Source organism: Chlamydotis macqueenii, chromosome 6 (genome assembly GCF_036417535.1).
Source record: "Chlamydotis macqueenii isolate bChlMac1 chromosome 6, bChlMac1.mat, whole genome shotgun sequence".
Lineage (NCBI taxonomy): Eukaryota > Metazoa > Chordata > Aves > Otidiformes > Otididae > Chlamydotis > Chlamydotis macqueenii.
The window spans coordinates 10,793,912-10,813,466 of NC_141561.1; the positions used below are offsets into that span (position 1 = coordinate 10,793,912).

The window sequence follows — 19,555 nt, forward strand, 5'->3', positions numbered from 1 at the left end:
AGCAGTGGTCTGGCTGGCCGGTGGACGCTCAGGGTGTCGATCCAGCTGCTGCTCACCCGGGGCTGGTGCTGGCATCCCTGTGGCCCAACTCCGCGGAGACCAGGCAGGATTTCTGAGCCCGCTGCCCTCAAGCATCTCCAAAGAGCCAGGTAAGGAGGAGGGGAGGAGAGCTCAAGGCTTGTGGGTCCCTACCCTCCTGCACCCGCCGCGCTGTGCTGGGGATGCCGTGTGCGTCTAACCTGCTCTTAAGTATTTCCAGCAATGGATCCTCTGCTGCATCCCGGGGGACCCTGTTCCAGTTGCAGCTCTCCTGAGCTAACCCCTGCTTCCTGCAGCCAGCTGCTTTGCGTCTCTCAAGGACTTAGGGACCAGACGATGTCCTTCCTTTCTGTGTTAAAGCACCTTGCTTGAAAGACCCCTTGTGTTTCTCTTTGGTCTCCTCTTCTCCAAGCTGCGCCATCCGAGCATCCACGTGGGGCTGGTGAGTGGGCAGCCCTCTGCCACGTGCTGCTGAGGAAGAGGAGGGTCCTGGCCTCGTTTGACACCCTAAAACATGCTGCTGCATGGTGCTGTCATGGGCAGGGCTGGCCCAGGTCCATTCCTGGAGCAGGAGAGGGTTTGCTGAGGCCGTTACAGGTTTAAACTTGCTTAATGGGTAATACTGCTGCTCATTTATACAGGTTGGTTTAACCTTTGATTTCTTCACTGCTTCCCTGTGAGGTGATGCGAAGTTCATCTTCCTAGAGCTTGTTAGTAAATCCTGGAATACCTCGGCTGGCTCTGTCCCCTGGTAGACACTGCCTTCGTGTGGGCTCTCCCCAGCCGCTCCCCCCAGAAAACCTCCCATGCAGGCTCTCCTTTTAGCAGCAACTTGTTTAATGCTAGAGACCTCATAAAACCGACTGGCTCGAGGAAGATATACATCATCCCGTAATCTTTCCATCTCTCCCTTTTGCTTTGTTTAAACTGGACAGCTTTATTTAATTGCATTCATTTTTTCTTTTTTTTTCGTTTTTTGATGCCACTAGATAATTGTTTTCAAATGATAGAGATATTTTACCTCCTCTTTTTTCATTCCACTGGTATTTAATTCCAGTCACACTTCAGCTGTGCCCTGAATCCACTTGCCTTATTTAGGGATTTAATTTATAAAGATAATTTCTAGGTATTAGATTCTTTCTCCAGACGTTTTACTTCTAGTTTGCATTCGTCCTCTAGGCTAAAGAGAGAACTTTTCATGGGACATGTGTCCTTATCTACTGCTCATCATCTTCTCTGCTGGCTTGTGTTAACAATTTTTGGCCTCTTTTGGCTGTAGGTAAGAGATTTTAGCCTGGTTGTACCTTCACTGACCTGGGTGGTGGCCCAGTCGTTCTTGCTGGTTTTCTGTTCTACTCAAAGGGGAAATGCATTCATTGAAAAATGTGATTTTGGTAGGGAAAATGTATTCTCTGATTTAAACTTAACTCAATTAACAGTTTCAAACAAACAAAAAAACCTTTCCAAAATCAAATACTTTTTGATTTCTAGTTTGCAGTCTGAAAATAGATTTGAAGCTGTAGCTGTGTGTGTTGTATAGAGGAGAATGAAAACCTTCCAAAAATAAAATCAAACTATCATTTTGGACACAGAATCAAAAAATCAACAAACGGAATAGTTTTCTTTTTAAATACCATTGTCATCTGGATAATATGTCTATACCTTGGAAGTATGGGATGCTCTAGTCATGAGTATGGCAGAAGACTCTGTAGACCATGGCAGGGTCCAGTGGATTATGTTATATTTTGGTTAACGGCTTTCTTTTGAAAGATGGGGATTTGATCGACAGGGATTGGGCTTTGTCCCAAGCAGTACATGGAGTAGCTCCGAGTTAGAAAGGAGGTCACTCCAATGAGCCCAAAGGATGTGTGTCATCGCTGCTGCCGCTCAAATACCATTCATTTTCCTCCAATTGTTGTGCCTTGATTCAGCCTAAATTCTGATTTCGCAAGACTGAGATTTTTCATCAGAGGAGCTCTGCAGAGCCTCCCACAACCAGGGGCTGTGGGCATGACTTCCAAGAAATACCGCTCTATAATTTATAATAATATTCCATTGATGCAAACAGTTTTCCTAGAAAAAGGGTGAAACAAGGGACATTCTACTTCTCCTCCTCTTTGTAATGAATAAAACCGTTTCCACTGGCTGGTTTGAGTACCGCTGAACAAGCCAGGTAGTGGATACCACATCAAAAATAAAATACTAATGGAAGGATTTTATATATTACGGCAAGTCTTGTGCTTAGCGTTAAATAATATAAAACATAAGTGGACTTTATAAAGTGAAATACCCATGTTAAAATTTCTTCTGTTTTTCTTCTAACCAAAATTTCCGATTTTCCACCTGCAGAAAATACCCATTTTGGGGTTTTTTTTTTTGCAAAAAAAAAATTTAAAACTCACCCACCTATACAGACAGGATCAGTGCCAAAGGGCTCTACAAGCTACTGCCACGAGCACATTCCTGAGTTTTCCTTTATTTAAGCAGTGCCGAGGCACTGGGCTTTTGTGATGGGGAACTGCCCGTGTGGGTGCTTTTGGGCTCTGTGTGCGCTGTTTTGTACGCCAGTGGTTTTCCACTTCTCCATCCTTCCGAGAAGCTGAGGTGGAGATAAAGCAGGCACATGGGGAGTTGGGTAGAAATTCCTGCTTCCTCCCACACAGCCCGGTCCCGGAGGAGCAACGATGTGGCTGGGAGAGCTCGGAGGCAGCATAGGTTCCTGTGTGATTTGAGAGAGGTGACAGCATCCTGCAGATAAAAGTTGCCCTGTTAGCTAAATACGAACTTAAGTAGCTCCCTTTGTTTATTCTGCCTTTTTCTTTTTTTTGCTGTTTTTTAGCTGTTGGCCGTCTCCCATTATTGCAGGTCTGTTGACTGTAGGGAAAGGAAGATGCTTGTGACCTGATGGCTCTCTGGGCTGGGATGCTCCACACGGAGACTGGACCAGGAGTCAGCCACCCCCGAGCCTTGAGTCTCCTTCTCTGGGTCTCTGGTGAACTGAGTAGAGGGGGAGGATGTGAATACTTGAGTTTGTCACATATTCAAAGGACTGATGGCCCCCGAGCAGGTTTTTTGCAGGTTTCCTCAAACAGATCACCCTCCGGTGCTTCTGCCCTAGGCTTTCTTGCTCGCTCAAGGGTTTTCGGTGCACAAATCCCGTGCTCCTCCATGCCTCCCATAACACGGCAGACATTGCACCAACCCGTGTTTCCAAGAGCATCCTGTGGCAGCCAGGCCCCGGGGCACGCTGCCGAAACCCTGAGCAACTTGAGAAGAGGTTACCTGCTGAGTCCGGAGACTTTGGAGAAGAGCAAGGTGGAAAAAATACACAGTGAGCGCTTCCCCTCGACAGCACTGTCCGTCTCCACGCTTGCTAATTTGTCTGCTGAACTGAGAAATATCTGTGCATGGGCGTGATTCATCGCCCTACCCCAAGGCTGTTGGCAGCTGCTGGCATGATGCCTGTCTCCGTGCCGGCGCTTGAAGCGTGACCAAAATACCCCCTTTTCATCCCTGCCGGTGGTGACCAGGACAGGCAGATACAGTGGAGGGTGGTTTTTGGGAGAGGGTTAACGGTGGGATCCCTCAGAGCCCATGGCAGCAGGAAGCCGTATTGTGTGTTGACTTTAAACAGGAGGCTTGGGAGATCAGCTCTGGAGCAGAAAACAGGGGCTCAGGAGGAACAAACACTCGCTGCTTCAGAAGGGCGGCGATTTCCTTTTGGGTAAACACGTCATTAATCTCAGGGAGCACATTCTTTTCCATCAAAAGATAAGGGATTGGAGTTGCCTTTCTCAGGGCTTGGCCTTTTTGGATTGTTTTAACAGTGGCTTTCACTCCTTCAATTACAGACTTTACATAATCTCTCATTTGGGGTTTGCCGGGCTTATTATGGGTGCAGAGAAAGTCTTGGGCAAGGGAACTCCTTTCCTTCTTTGTTTAAAATTGCTCTGATCCTTCTCCCCCCTCACCACCGTCTTGCCAGATTTTTTCTTTCACTAAAACCTGTCTGTTCTTTGCTACTTGCGGCTCTGACGAACTTGAAACGTAAGTGTGCTGTTTGTCCTAATTTATGAAACCATCTCCCTAGTGCTAACGCGAGGATCGGAGCTTATTTGTGCACCATGAGTGGAAAAACAGCGGTGGGCTCCTCTCCCTTCCCTTCCTGCTGCTCAGCTTTAGTTTGGCATTTTTTGAAGACGCTGCTCGCCGTGGCCAGCGAGGTGTGGGGAGATGCTGGCTGTGGCACTCGGCATTTAATTTTCAGCTGGCACCCTCCGGCTGCGTGGGGAGACAGCAGCCGTTCCTGCTGCCGGTGGCTCGGGCTCTGCAGTCACTCTGAGCTCTTTTGTTAGTAAATATGTTTAACTGGGACTCAGGGATGGAATTACAGTGGGAATTTAGTCCCTTCCCATTCTTACCTCCTCTTCTTCCCAGTACTTTGTGCTTAGGGCTGCCAGCAGTGGCGCGGGGGGGGGTGGGGTAGGGCGGGGGCTGAGGAGCTCCCCCGTACCCCATCTCTCGGTGCCCTGGCAGCTCGAGCAGATGCTCAGACACTCCGCATCTTCTGCGCTGATGTGTCAGTGTGGCCACGTGCCGTTGTGTTAATTGCGTAATGGCTGCGTTTTTATCACTGCATAATCGTTGACCTGCCTGTGTTCCAAACAAAAATCCCTCTCTATTTTCATCCCCTGCCTAGTTTAAGGCTCCCAGAGCAGAAATGCTGTGGGAGCTGTCAGCAGGTAGGACATGGATCTGAGGACTGAGATGAACCCAAGGTGTGATGTCATTTGTGACACATGGAGGGTGGATCTGCAGGGACAGGTATCAGAAGTGATGAGTCCAGTGCAGGCTGTCGGGAGGCAGGGGCCTCGATCTCTTCAGTCCATCCCATCCTCCTCCAGCTCTTCTCCCCAGTCTTCCAGCCAGAACTTGTATATCCAAAGGTGAAGCAGGAGATGTCCTGGAAGGTATTAATGCATTTCTGTATCCTCATACGGGTTCAGCAGAAGTTGTTTTTATTCTCTGTACCTGCCAGCATGGCTCTTCCTCTTAATGTGCTTTGCTTTCATGACTCACCATCTCTTAGAGGACTGGGACATTCTGGTGAAAATCGATTCGTGCATCTCACAAGCCGAATGTCAGCCCACAGTGGACTGGTGGCATGGAAAAATGACCGTACTGTCCTCTGTGCACCTCCAATACTGCTTCCCTCTCACCGTTTTCCTTCCCAACCTTTCCCTGTTTTTCTCGTACATCTCTGCCTGCGCTGTGCCAGGCTGGCAGCGGTGGGGCAGTGCCTGGAAGTAGAGATGGTGCTGTGCGACTTTCCTGGGAAAAAAAATATTGGGAGGACCTCAGGAGCTGGAGCTGGGCAGCTGCAAAGGCATGGCTGCAGAAGCAACCCGGCTTTGGAAGACCATTGGAAATGTGATTGTTAGGGTTGGTGTTAAATGAGCCCAAACACAGGAAGCCAAGTGTGTGCGTGGAGGGATGCATAGGGGTGGAGTTTGTGACTGCACCACTTTGATTTGTTTTTTATTCTGTTGGGAAAGGTGATTAAGTGTTATTCATGACCCCAGGGCCCTCTTTGTGCCTCTTTGATTATGCCAACCTGCTGGAGAGTGCACTGTTTTCAGTGACCTTCCTTGGGCGTGCTGCGTGGCGTGGCTGGGCTGGCTGCAGTCAGCTGGACCCACGTTGTTCTCTGGCATGCGCCAAGTGCTCCCTTTGCTGGGCAGCCCAGAGCATGTCCAGAGCACGTCTGTGTTTTTCAGGGCTGTTGGGTCAGAGCTGCTTGTTGCCTCAAATTAAATTTCACCATTGCATAGTGTGAGGGGAACACAAAAAGACGATGAGGTTTGGATGACCTTCATGGCTTTGCATCCATCTCTTCATATCCACAGTTTCTACATGGATAGTTAATCCTGGGTACCTGCAATTGCACACTGAGATGCTGAAAAACCTGTCATTGGTTTGGCATCAAAACGTTGCTTCATTAAAGCCAGGCATGCCTGACTTTCCCTTGGTGAGTGAAGATGCTGTTCTTGTGTGACAGGCTATGGGTAGTAAGTATGTCTTGGTGAGTTTGGTGACCACCAGACCATCCATGGATGAACTTCTTTTGTAGGCAGGGGCAGGATTAGTATTGCAAGGGCTTTTGGAGGAAGAATTTAAATCCTTTCCTGCTCTAGAGCACTTTGAACTATGTAGAAATGAATTTGATTTAGCCCACCCAACATTCATCTGATAGACCACAACTTCTGAGAGTTACCAACCTGACAGGGCTTGACTCACCCACCCAGGGAATTAGCAGCTCAGAAGTCCTGGGCTGGTACCTTGCCCTTGGCTAAGAGTTTGGAGGAAAAAAATGCAAGCATATGGCTGGTGAGGAGTGAAACTTCATCTTGCCGTGAAAGTGTGTGTCCAGGTGAGGGTAGCAGCTGTGGGAACAGGCTGTGAGGACCATTCCTGTTACCTCCATGCTGGTGTGCCCAGGTACCTCCAGCACCCGCACTGGGACCTCATGCTGGGCGTGCGCTTGAACTGGTGTCCAAGGGAACAACTGGATTTCAGAGCTTATGCCAGAAGGGTTTAGAGATGGAAGAAGAAGAGAGAGAGAGAGAGAGAGAGAGAGAGAGTAGATAATTATGCCAAGGATATATAATTACTCTTTGGCTCCTCACCTCCTATATCACACAGGATCCTGAAAATACTGGGGTCAGAACTGGGAAATGTGCTGCAAGACAAACACTTCCAGCTGTTCCTCTGAAAGCAAATCTCAGCAAGTACCTTCCAGGCGGGAACGTGTGGGCTTACTTAAGAAAAGAAAAAAATCTCACTACTTCAAGCCTTCAGCATCCACCTTCATAATTAAAATCTCTAATCTGTTCTAAGCAGAGTGCAATACGTGACCATCTTCTGGGAGCTGTTTCTTAAGGTGGTTTTCCATTTTTGCATTATTTAGCCCCTGCTTCAATGCCAGGATTTACTTAACCTTAAGCTTGTGAACAGGCTTATTGAATTTGGCTAAGACTTGACTAATCTGTAATGAGCTCCAGGTTGCCTGGAACTTGGCAGTGCTGTCGTCCTCTGTGCTGTTGCATAATGGCCTGACCCCGTGTAACCACGGCTTCACCTTGTGCCCCTTCTCCACCCTCCTCAAGTCCTGCTCCAAAACACCAAGCTTCGTGGAGGGGCCACACTGCTGAGTGGGTCCCGAGTGCCGAAAACTGCGCTTTCATCCTCTTCCACAGGATAAGAGGTGAGAGAAAGTGGCAAGAAACCATCTGAGGCGGAGAGAGGATGCAGGGCTGGCAACCAGGCGAAGGCTGGTACCCCTTCCCGGGCATCTGTGGTGGACAGGGGGACATGAGAATCCTGGCCACCTTCTTCCTCCTCCTCTTCCTGCATTGGGCTGATGCGCAGCCCCCTGTGCTTGTGAATGGAGTGTGCTCATCCTGGAAGCTCTTCCATTTAAAACTTACTGGGTGGTTTTTATTGTTTGTTGCATCATTTTAATAAGGGCAACTGGAAGGACTTAATTTGTCAAAAATCACAGGAATAATTCAGATGTTGCTCTAAGTCAATTTTTTTCCCCGTTGTTTACTTACTTTGGCTCAACTGCTTGAGAAATCCATTATTTACCTGCTTCTTATCGAGTATCTAATGATGAAAATAAATTGTTACCACTCTTTATCGTGCATTTCCCATAAGGCTGACATGGTGTAGAGAAGGAACCAAATTCTTTTCCTTCTAGCATGACACTGGGAAGATTGTTTATAGCACTCCAGCTCCATTCAGCCCTCTGCAAGCCAACTGAGAGCAGGATCATTAAATGCAGGATTTAGAGGCTGTGGAGTTGCATAAATTAATTAAGACCAAAATTTGTCAGATAAACATTTTGTAATGAGTGAGGAGGGAGGAATCTGGTTTGGATCTCATGTACCCAGCAGTAAGCTGGAGGGAAAGATCCCTCTTAAAAAAAAAAAAAAAATTGATAAAATGATCTTGCCTTGTTTGGAGATCAGAGAGCCAAATATAGACCCTATCGCGTTTCCTTCCCTCCTCCTTCCGAAGCTCGTCCTTTTGAAGTGCACTTTCAATGGGATGTGGATAATTGACTCTGTGAACAAGCGACTGAGTGCTCTGTTGGTTTAACCGATTGGTCTCAGTTGCTGATTCCTGTTTTGTTTTGGATGATTTTCAGCCCAATTGCCCTGTCAGCTACAATTAGTCCCATTAATATGACAGCTGAAAGGTCACAGATGACTCGCTCTGGTCGCTGGCACGAGGGCCGCCGGGAGATACTCGCAGCGAGTTGTTCTCAGCTCTGCGGTCGCATGCCGATAGCGTCGTTAAATTGATGGCGATTGCAAATCCTGGCGTAAAACTGACGTGAGAGTCGCTTCATGGCAGGGTGATTGACTGAGAAATGAGATTGCAATAACAAGTAACTTTTGGATGAACTTAACTTTAATTAGACAAGAAAGCTCCTGGTCCTGGATAAAGGGGAAATGTGGAATGGTTGGGCTTCCTCTCACCCGCCAGAGCTACGAGGGAAGGAAGCAGAGGTGGGATAGAGTTGTAGGTGCATCCTGTGACTCTTTCAACAAATCCATGGCTGTTGTTTTCTGTGGTTCTAGTGACATCTGTCATGGTCTCAGGCTTTGGCTCTTCCACCCAGGATTTACACTCAGGAGAATAAAGTAGGAAAGGGAACAGCAGACGAATGGGTGGAGCACAAGAGATATTGTTTGGCTTCTTGAGATTAATAGGGGTCAGGTGCACACAGGTGCAGGTCAGATGTCGGACTGATGGATCTCATGGTCTCTCTTTGGCCATGGTTTGGCCAAAACGATATTGCAGAAAATGTAGTCTACTTGTGTACTTGGTCTTTTGTATGAGAAAGGAAAAATAAGGCACCCAGAGTGCCTGGATCGGCCCGTGACTGAATTATATAGCCCCCAAACCCCACTGGAAGACATTAGTTGGAGGTGGTTCTCTGGCAAAGCAGGATGCTGTGCTTGGTGAGGTTCTGCAAGGATCTGGTTTTGATTTGGTGTTATTTGGTGTTTTGCTTACCTGCTTGGATGGTGCAAAAGAGAATACGTAGATTGAATTTGTAGATCACCCCCAGCTGGGTAGGGCTTGCAGCAGCCTGGCTGAGAAGGTCAGACTTCCAGATGACCTCGCACAAGCTGGGGAAGTGGTGTAAAAAGGACAATTTGTGTTCTGATGAAGACAAACATGAAGTTTTAGAGCCTGGTAGAAACTGTTGTCTGTGGTAGTGCGGGACGGGAGATGTTTCCCGTAGGTGAAAGGATGCTATTAAAAATGCAAACAGCTTATGGATCAGGCAAGAAGTAGCATCATGAGCTTCAAACAGGGTGATTTTGGTTACACAGTAGGGGAAATCTAAATGATAAAGACAGGAAAATATGAGAGTAAACCATCAAAAGAGGCTAGAGCCTGCTTTATGGGAGATTTTTAAGAATTGGTGGGGCAAACTTTTGTCAAGGGTGATGTAGATCTATTTGATGCTGTTGCTGTGAAGCACAGGTTGGAGAAAGTTGTCTGATCTCCTTGGGGCAAGATGAATATTTTGCCCACCCCTTTAATTTTACTAATGAAACATTATCATTTCTATGAGGAGCACATACTTCGTGAAAAATCCCTTAGCAAGGGGCCAAAATTTCATGGAGCAGTCTGGTTAGAGTTTTGCAGCCAGCCCACATGCTGTGGTGTTGCGGGCACAAATTTCAGTTGAAGGAACTTGGGTCTGATCTTGCAGGAACGTACAGCCTACACAAATCCCCTTTGTATTTCTCCAGAAGCTGCACTTTCTGCAGATATCCACGGGGTCCAGAGATCTGTGTGCTGCACTGAGGTTATTCCCTTTATGTCTCATCTGGGACTTGGTCATAGTGAAGATAGCTGGTGGTTCTAGAAAGCCTAGCAGCAGGAGACCTTTTCTGTTACTGTGTTTCCATCCAAGTTTGGGCAACACAATGAATGCAGATGTAGTAGGAAACTTTTGATTATCTATAGGGTTTTTCTCTGGCAACTTCAAAGCTCTGTGGTTAGTTATATTCTGAGACTTTAAATGGACATGTCCTGCGTTCAGAGCTCTGATTTAATTTTCCGGTTTAATCTATTGTCCAAATGTCATTAATGTTGTCTTTGAGGCATGGGACCGCTTTGATGGAGTCTTTTTTTAATTTCTGGCCATCACCCTGTGCAGCTATAAACAACATCCTGCCTGCTAATGAGAAGATTCAAGTTATTGCAGTCATGTGTCTTGTGGAAATAGATTGTAGTGGCAGGAGGAAAAATGGAACCAACTTTGCTCACCTCCCACCATGACTGGCATGAGTGTTTGGATTTCCAGTGTGAAGTGAAGGAGCAAGATTTTCCATTACATGCCCAGTAAATCAATTGCACAATGTCGATATCCTACCCATTCTTTCCCCTCTCCCATCTTCTGCAAAACGTTCTGTTTGGAAAGTAAAACTTGTGTCTGTATGACCTGGGTAAAACTTGGCAGAAGTTGGTGTGGGGAGTAGGGCACAGCCCAAAGTCTCGGCATTTGCTCCTTGTTGGGCAAATGATAAACATCTGCAGAAGATTTGGGAGGGGCGCAGCTGGTCGTGGGTTTACAGATAACACAGCAACAGGAGAGCAATGGCATCAGGAGAGTAAGTGCCCAACGCAGCATCAGAGAGCAGTTTTAAAGTGCCTTATTCCTTCTCCACTGGGAAACCCATCTTGTAGGGGAGACCCCACCCTGCAACAAATTGCCTTTATTGGCTCTGGACTCGTTAGCAACCAGTGTATAAACTGGGTGTGTTGGTAGAAGCTTCACAGCATGGGTGCATCTCAGGTCTTGTCTGTGCAGGAGCTTGACTGGCAGAAACACAGAATTGGGATGCAGTGCGAGGGTTTGCTGAGGGATGCGGTTGTCTTATGGCAGCATAATTGCTCGCAGACAGGACTCCATACGATCCACCACGCTGACCTCCTCCCTGCCTTCTCCCCCGACCAAATAAGTTCACATTCATCCTTTCAAACTGTCCCTGCAAACAGGCACTGCTGTTGCAAGTGTTCAGAGGACGGGTGGCTGCCAGGAGCAGGCTGGAAGGTCTCCTGCAGTCCCTGGGGTTTCTGAGATTCAAATCTTGCCCTCCGTGTCTTCACAGAGCACGGCTTTGTCGGCTACTCTGAAGAGCTTATGTTCAACAACACGCTGCCAGACTACAGCCAGGGGGAGTCCTTCTTCACTGTTTTTGGAGTGTTTTTCCCAGCTGCCACAGGTACCGTAAGTTTTATCCTCCTCTCTTTCCCCCACAGTCGCATCTCAGAGATGAGCAGAAGCAAGAGGAGTTTCTCTGGGTGGCCTGGTGGGGCAAGTGAGACCGTACTTGGCTGTAGCAAACTCATGTGGTCTATTCAAAATCTTCAGGCTTTCCTCCAGCATCTCAAATTTTGCGCACTCCTGTCCTGTTCCTGTGAATGTGCTCTTCTGTCTCTCTGTGGTCAGAAACTGCTGGTCAATGCTATGGGTTGACATGGTGGTATAAATCCTTTCCTGCCAAGGACAAAGCTCAGGCACCAGTGTTGACCAGCGCTGTCAGGCCTTTTTAAAAGGACTGATCATGATTTATCGTATTAGCTGAGCCTTATGACTAGATTGCACAGGGAGGGTGGGGAGAGCACAGGCAGACTTTCTCTCCAGCCTTACTGTGGGTGGGTCGCCGAGCTGACATGATGCCATCGCTCGTGATGCTGACCCACCACTCTCTGCGTGACATCACGGGTGTATCTTTGCGTGTCAGCAGAGCTCATGCTTATGAGCTTAACTGGGTGCTTTCATATTATTCATTCCCTTAAATTACCAGGAAGATCCATGTCCCCTGTGCAAAGCTGGCAATCTCCAGTGGGAATGAAATAACTATCAACTAGAGTTACAATACCTTTTGTTGATGCTGGGGTTTTTTAAGCTATAAAAAGTACCGATTATAAGCAGTTTCCATAGCGATGAATCCTTGGATTACAGAATGAATTTTCAGAGGATTAGCTCTAAGCAACTCGCTGGAAGTTGTTCGCAGAATTGCTGCAGTACAGGGAGACAAACGAAAGGGTTTTGTGAAACAGGTGGACCGGAGGAAGGATCTGCTAGCAGAAGATGTCGCTTTGTCAGGTGCATCTAGCACAGGACTTCAAGTTTTCCTTTGAAATTCTCTCTCCCAGTTTATCACACTGGCTGTTGCCTCCATGTAGACTTCCTCCTGGAAAACTTACCTTCCTGAACTATCAACACCATGGAGAAGTTGGCTTCTGCCCTCTTTTTTGTCATTCTGCCTGGCCCAAGCAAGTCACCAGCCAAAGAAAGAGAGGTCCCCCACCAGCCCTGCCTCTGATGCAGGAAAGCATTTTTTTTTTCCAACTCCCTGATTGTAGAAGAAGGAATAATTATGACAAAGCTGTGCAGAAAATTAACATGATTAGCCATATTAAATGGTTCTTCATCACTGCTAATGCTTGGCTGCTAGGAAGAAGTCCAAAGCTAATAGATATAATTTATTTAAATCCCTGGCAGCCTGTTGCTTTGTTAGTTAGCAGCAGTAATACCAGTAGTAATGTTAAACATGCTCTGAAAATACAGTTTGGGCTGGTGTATAATTACTTTGGTTGCTGCACAGCTTTTTCATGCTTTCCTTTTAATTGCTTGGTTATTTACAAGATTTAAATTATTCCTTTGGAGCAGCGGTGCCAGCGGTACCATATAACACCACTATTGCTCCTGTTATTGCTGTTTGTAGCGCTGCGAAGTTCAGGAGCCTCATAAAATGCAGGGTTGTGTTCGGTGCTCTACATGGAAAAACTTGCGATCTGATTAAGGAATTTTTAAGGTGGGAGTCGAGACTTCTCTGCTCCAGATCATGAACGGGGAGCCCAGTGCACTTTCAGAAGTGCTGGGGATAAAGCTTGCATCTCCTAGGGCTGGGGCAATGAGTGAGGGCTGCGGTTCCCCCGTCCCGCCTGACCCACACTGGCTTTGCTCGTCCCTTCCCCATGATGGGGGCATGACGCAGAGGGGACCCCAGGTTTCTCGAGGTCCCATGTGCTGGAGTGGAGCTGCTTCCCACTGCATTGCGGGCGCTGCCTGGACGCAGCCCGAGCCTGCCAGCAGGATGGGCAGTCCGCGAGATTGGAGATGACATTTTGGGGATGGGTTTGGCAGCGGCATTAGTACCAGGCTGGAGAGACGCGATAGGATTGCTGGCATCTCTGCTGCAGGGCAGGCAGCCTGATGCAGATTGCGAGTGAATGGTGCTGTCGGTCCCCAGGACCTCTGTGTGAAAAGGAGCGGCAGGGACATGCAGATGTCACTCCAAGGCTGTCACCTCCAGCCTGTGCTCGGGCTCCTGCCCCGCACCATCACCAGGTGGTACCCACCGCTCCCGGGATCCCCGCAGTCCCCTGGCCAAAGCACTGGAAGCAAAATCATAGAATCATAGAATCATAGAATGGTTAGGGTTGGAATGCAGCAGAAATTTGGGGAGTTTGAGAGAAACAATATGTTGTTTAGTTTTGAGGGGTTACTTCCAGCCAGTTTGAAACACTTCTTTGAATCAAAGCAATGTTCTGTTTATCTTTTATTATTAAATCTTGTGTTTATTCTTTTTAATTTTTAGCATATGCTAGTTTACAATCTAAGATGCTGTTTTGATAACAAAGTTTTTTTAAAAAAAATGTTTAGGAAATTGTGAAACGAGATGTTTGGGCCTTTCTGAGATGAAATGTTCCTCTTTGAAGTGAAACTATTTTGATCTCTTCAGGATAAGCTCTTTATTCCCCCTCCAAAATGGTTATCTGAATTCAACTCATTTAAGTTTGGTCTCTAAGATGTATAGAAAAGTGGTTTTAAGTTGCCCATTTCCACCAGAAATAGCTCTGAAATGTAAACTTCAGAAATACAAGCTGGTAGCTGTAAAAGCAGAGGGGCAACCACTTCAGGAAGGGGGAGAAGGACCTGCGGGGAGACCCTTGCCAGGACCGAGTGGGCAGGAGGAGCTGCTGCCTTGGCCAGGGCAGTGTGGCTAAGGATGGTCATCCCAGCCTTTCATAGACTGGTAGCAACACGCAGCCGCCTACAAGCGTCCTCCTCGGATCGTTTTGCTCCAAGTTCAGTTGTTTTCTTCGTTTCTCAGTATTTTGTTGGTACAACTCCAGCAACACGAGTGAAGTTATCCCGGTTTTACAGTTGCGCGGTGGTAAGCAGAGGCAGGTCCATTTGCTGCCTGGGTAATAGCTGTTTAAACCTGGGTAATAGCTGTTTAAACCGTTTCAGCTGGATGTGCAGTGCAGCTGGCTTTAGTCCTCAGAGTTTGTCATTTAATAATCAACAAGTAGCTGAGCGATCCAAAACATACATCTCGAGCTGGCTTAAATGGGAGTGCACGGGCACGGAAGATTCAAATTTGCCAGCTTCAATCGAAAAGACTAACATACCTGCTACGGAAGATGTGAATGTACCCCTGTAAAGATTCTGTGCATTAACCAGATGTTTTTCTGCATGTTTGTAAGTACCTTCTCAATGCACGTGTTTTGCTGCTGCACTGCGATGCACAAACACCCAGCTGCCCATCTAAGCAGGGCTTCACATGGGGAAGGAGTCTCGGGAGCTGCCTGCCCACGTTCGGCTCCTGGAACGGCACAGCGACAGTAGCAGCAGCCATGCAACCACCAGCACAGCTTTAAGATGAAATTAAGCATCGGCTCTGTTGTGCAGAGAATGTTTTTATTTTGCTACTAAATCCCCAAGGTTTTCTATCTAATGAGAGAAGTGTGTTGTCATGTGATACAAGAGAGTAAGATGACATTTGAAATGACGTTAGTGGAAAATATCGTGCTGAAACTAGTTCTGAAATAAACTGTATTTGGCGTTTGCAAAATGACAGCAAATAGATTTAGAAGTTTTGGGCTAAGTTATCAGATGATGTAAACTGGCACAACTCCACTGAAGTCTATGGAGAGGTGCCAGCTTACATCAGTGGAGAATTTGGCCCTTTAAAAAAAATTAGCTACAATTCTTATCTAAGATTTTCCATTCTTCATCTCTTGGATGAAGGAAAAAAAAAAACAACCAGCTTTTGTATTTTATAATAAATTTGTTGGAAAACGCAATGAGTGTTTGCAAGCAGTTATCTCTACAGTTAGGAACCATAGCTGGTAGAGTTAGAAGCCAGAGCTGGTGGAGCTGATGGTTGTATCTAATGTACAATGTAGGTGGTCCCCTCGTGCACGTATCCACCGCCTGGATGATGCCCAGGACAGGATTACGCTGGGAATAGCAGCAATGTACAGACTGTCTCAGCCATAATTTCCTGGCTGACTTGACCATGTTTTCATGCTTCCTTGTCCAGAAGCTTTGTCATTATCTGCTGCTCTCTGAGATAATAGCCAGTGTGGAAAATCCAGCCTGCTATCTCGCTGAAACAGAGAGGTGGATAATTTTCTCCGTGGACAATCTGCAGATATGATTGCTTAAGTTCAGAAGGGATTGGTCGTTTCCCTAGGGACAGGTCTGCGTCTGGAGGAAGGAACGTCCCAGCTTCTCTACGTCATTGAATTTTTTCTTCTCTTGAGTAGCTAGAGTCTCTGGAAAGGCTGTTTGTGGCTACTCACAAGTCACACCAGCTCTCTGGCAGGGCTTGACCAAGGATGTGGAGATTGTTTAGGTTTTTGTTTTGAAAATTAATCAGGTTGTCCTTTAATTGAAAAGTGGAGTGGTTAGTCTGCTGCTCACAAAAGACCTTCTCAGTACTGCTCTTTGGCAGCTGTCATCCTGTCTGGAAAGTTGCTTTTTGGTGGAGAGGTGGCTTTAGCATTGTCCATACTTCTGTACTAGCAGATTGTCCATCCTTCTATACTAGTCAGGTCTGAGGCATGGTTGCAGCATGGAGGAGATGGCTTTGACCTCAGTGACTGAGAATGTCGATTTTTGGTTACTTCTGTGGTGGCCTTGGCCCTTGGCAGTGGAAGTCATGAGACTCTAGTGACCTCCTGGGGGTCCTGACAGAGGCTAATGCTGTGCACTGACCGGGGCCTGACCTGTAGTCACTGCTGGGCAGGAGGTCAGTCATCGGTCTCAAGATCCCATTTGTGTGGGCTGTGGCAGGTCATCTCCTGGCTGCTCCTGAATATGTGTGGGTCTGCCAGAGGGAGGCAATGAAGTGACCTGGGCTGTGCAGTCATCACTGTATAATGACTCACATATCTTCAACTTTTTTCATATTCAGTCCAAAAACCACCATTTTGGTGTTTCCCCAGTGCTTTGCTGAGGTAGGAGTTTGGATGAGGAAGAGGTGAGTCAAGCTTAAGCTAGGAGATGTAGATGTGGTGCCAGATGTCTGGGAAACTTGGCCAAGCGGCACATGAGATTAACAGCTGTCCTTCTGACAATAGTGTGTACCCTTCAGAAAAAAAAATTCCTAGTATTCTCAGCTTTCTGCTTTGCCCCCAGTTGCGAAGTCACTGAAGAGTGCTTCATAGGAGCTTTGTTTAGCATGATGTTTGTAACCATTTCTTTCCATGGGCTTCTGCCTCCCTAACTTTCCTCACCCTCAGCTAAGCCTATTGTGTAGCTGTTTAAAAGGAGCAGTGCTTGAGCAGTGTTTGTAAGCTTTATCCAGGAAAAAGCACACCAGTTGACTGGCTTTTAGCAGTGCTGCTCAGAAGTACATCCACAGAAAAGTCTTCCAGGAGAAAATTAAGAACTCATTTTGATTTGTAATGTTTTCAGTATGGTGTCAAGGATTTGAATCTGGTCTGAATCTGGAAGACAGCTCTTCCAGGAGCTGAGGAATGCCAGGAGCCCATGGAGACTGTTGGGGCTCTGGCTCTGTGGTGGAGAGGAGGACAGCAAAAAATGGCAGTTGGGTGGGATGATCAAGGGGGAAAAAAAAAAGAAAATAAAGGAAAAAAATATTATTAATAAATAAAGCCCTGGATGCTTAGCTGATGTGTTTGGCAACATGTGAGTGCCTTGTGCTCATTAATGTGCTATCACCACGGCAGCACAGTGAGGAAAGGAAGTGTTGTGATTCCCATCTAGCAGATGGGGAGATGGAGCTATGCAGATGCACAACAAAGCCTGGGACCGAGCAGGGAGATCAGCCCCTATCCCTCAATTAATAGCCCAAGCATTGCTTCCTTTTGCAATCTATTGGTGGCCGTGCAAGATCTGCAGGGAAGTCACTCATCCAGCTGGGCTGCCTTTGTCCCCTTTGCCCTGGGATTTGTCCCATGTTTACTCTTTGTCTTGGGAGAAAAATCCTCCCAAGCAGCAGTCAGCCTTTTGAGCTTTAAAATGCAATGGGTTGTCACTGGTTTAGAGCTGTAGCCACTCAGATTTGCAGCCTCAGAGACTGATTTCATCTTTCTTGTGCCCTCTGAAAATGAAGAATGACTGCTGGACTTGGCAGCTGAGCGGCAGACTGACGCGTGGTTGTTCCCCTGCTGCCGGGGCTGGCAGATGCTGTGAGCGGCATGGGGTTGGCATCCTTCTTCTCATTGTTGTTCTGTGGTGATCTCACCCTGGCTCCCAGGGACCATCCCATGAGCGCTGCTGGCTGGCCCCTGGCCCACGCGTCCTGATGAAGATGTTAGTCTGACATCCGAAGGGAGGGACAGTGATGGACAGAAGTTATATAGCAGATATGTGAAGTCTTATAGGAAAAGTTTTGTGAAAATTTGACAAAAAAGTTGTGTTTTCTTGCCAAGTCTGGTATGACTCCTTCAACTGCGGGCAAAGTCTCATAACCCATTTTTACCTCAGGTTCCTACCCTCAACATGGAGATCCTTTGCTCCATCCTGTTTCCCTTTCTTGTGTCTTCAGAGCATAATTTTTTAGGCCAAGGACTGTCCCTGATTGTACAATACCCTGTACTCTGGCCTAAAATAACAGTTCAGTACTTTATTCTTAGACCTACCACATGTTTTCTAGATGACGCTGGGGCAATCACTTGCCCTCTCGGCGCTTCTGTTTTCCTATCTGCAAAGTAGAGATAATGCCTACTTCCAAAGCGGGAAGGTGCCACCTACGTGCTGAGCACTGCTGTTCCCCCTGCAAAAGGGGATAGTCGTCATTAAACACAGACAGGACAGGCTGTTTTGTAACAGCGGTTGTCCCCCATGAATGCGGGGAGCTGTAATGGATCTGGTCTGGGGGGGTAGTACCACCTGCTGAATGCGCTGCTGTGATGAACGGTAGCATTTTTCTTTTCAACAATTGGACAGCACTGTCTTCTGTGAGGTTTGCATTAAGATAAGATGGGTTTTGTTCAGATTTCTGCCTTTTTTTATTTATTTTTTTTTCTCCTTTCCTCCCAGCATTGTTCAGACCGGACAAAGGGTTCTTTGTAGACGTGTTAGTGGTGGCGTGCTTCTATTAAAGACATGAACGGTTTCTTACCAAGCAGTCGATGGGAGCCAGTATTCCTGTATGTGGAAGTGCAATGAAGTGATATAGTTACTGTTCTGAAACAATCAATTAACTGATTGATTAAATTGCATTACATATTATAATATATTTTATGTATGCTATAACTTAGATTAACTCTAAATTGCATTTATGTCTACAAAATACAGGTGTGATGGCTGGGTTCAATATGAGTGGAGATCTCCGGAAGCCGGCTACCAACATCCCCCTGGGGTCTCTGGCTGCTATTGGCACGTCGTAAGTCATAGACTGGGGAAAATGTACTCTTTGGAGGCTGCCCTGGATGTGACCAATCCATTTCATATTCCCATCAACCTTTTATTACTCAGCCATCTGGAAAATTAAAGTCTGGCTCTCATTCAAATTATCATCCATTACCAGCACCTACTCTGGGTGCGTTAGAGAAGAGGTTCATTAACGCAGATATAATCAGTTCTTCCTCTGCTGGTTGGGATGTGTGTTGGTGACAGAGCGGTTGCACCGCTGCAACCCGGCTGTCCCGGAGCAGGATACAGAATTCTCGGAGGCTTGGGGCATGTGATTTTGTCAATTCTTGCTGTTGATCTCAAAGTGCTTTGTTTTTCTATACAAATAGAAAATATTTAAAAATATATAAAACTATAATTTTTATTATTGAGGAAAATGGAGCTAAGACAAGTGAGATGGCCTACCTGCCTGCAAGACCAGGAGAATGGAGGAGCCCTGCATCTCTGAGCAGTGCTCTCCCCAGGAAATGCTACTTTCCAGAAATAAAATACTGTTACATATTATAAAAACCTCAATAGATTCTTGCCTGTTTTCATTGCCCCCTAAACTGCTTTAGAAATTATTACATTTAATTGCATACCAAGGTTCAGACAGGAAGGAAGGATCTTCTGAATTTAAAGGGATTTCTGCTGAAATTGGTGATTGTTTTAAGTGAGAGAATTCCCCAGGACACAGAAATATCACAGGTGGATGGACTGTGGTTGTTCACACCTCTGCTGTCTGGACTTTGCAGACAGACTAGC

The 19,555-nt window shown here is 46.7% G+C and overlaps 1 protein-coding gene across 1 annotated transcript in view; it reads left to right on the forward strand.

Moving 5' to 3' along the window:
• The window catches only part of SLC12A8 (solute carrier family 12 member 8), a 47,748-nt gene that overhangs the window by 11,854 nt on the left and 16,339 nt on the right, over positions 1-19,555 (forward strand). The window contains exons 5-6 of the mRNA XM_010129414.2: positions 11,238-11,351; positions 18,695-18,782. Coding sequence (XP_010127716.2) covers positions 11,238-11,351; positions 18,695-18,782 — 202 coding nt within the window. The remainder of the gene's footprint in view (positions 1-11,237; positions 11,352-18,694; positions 18,783-19,555) is intronic.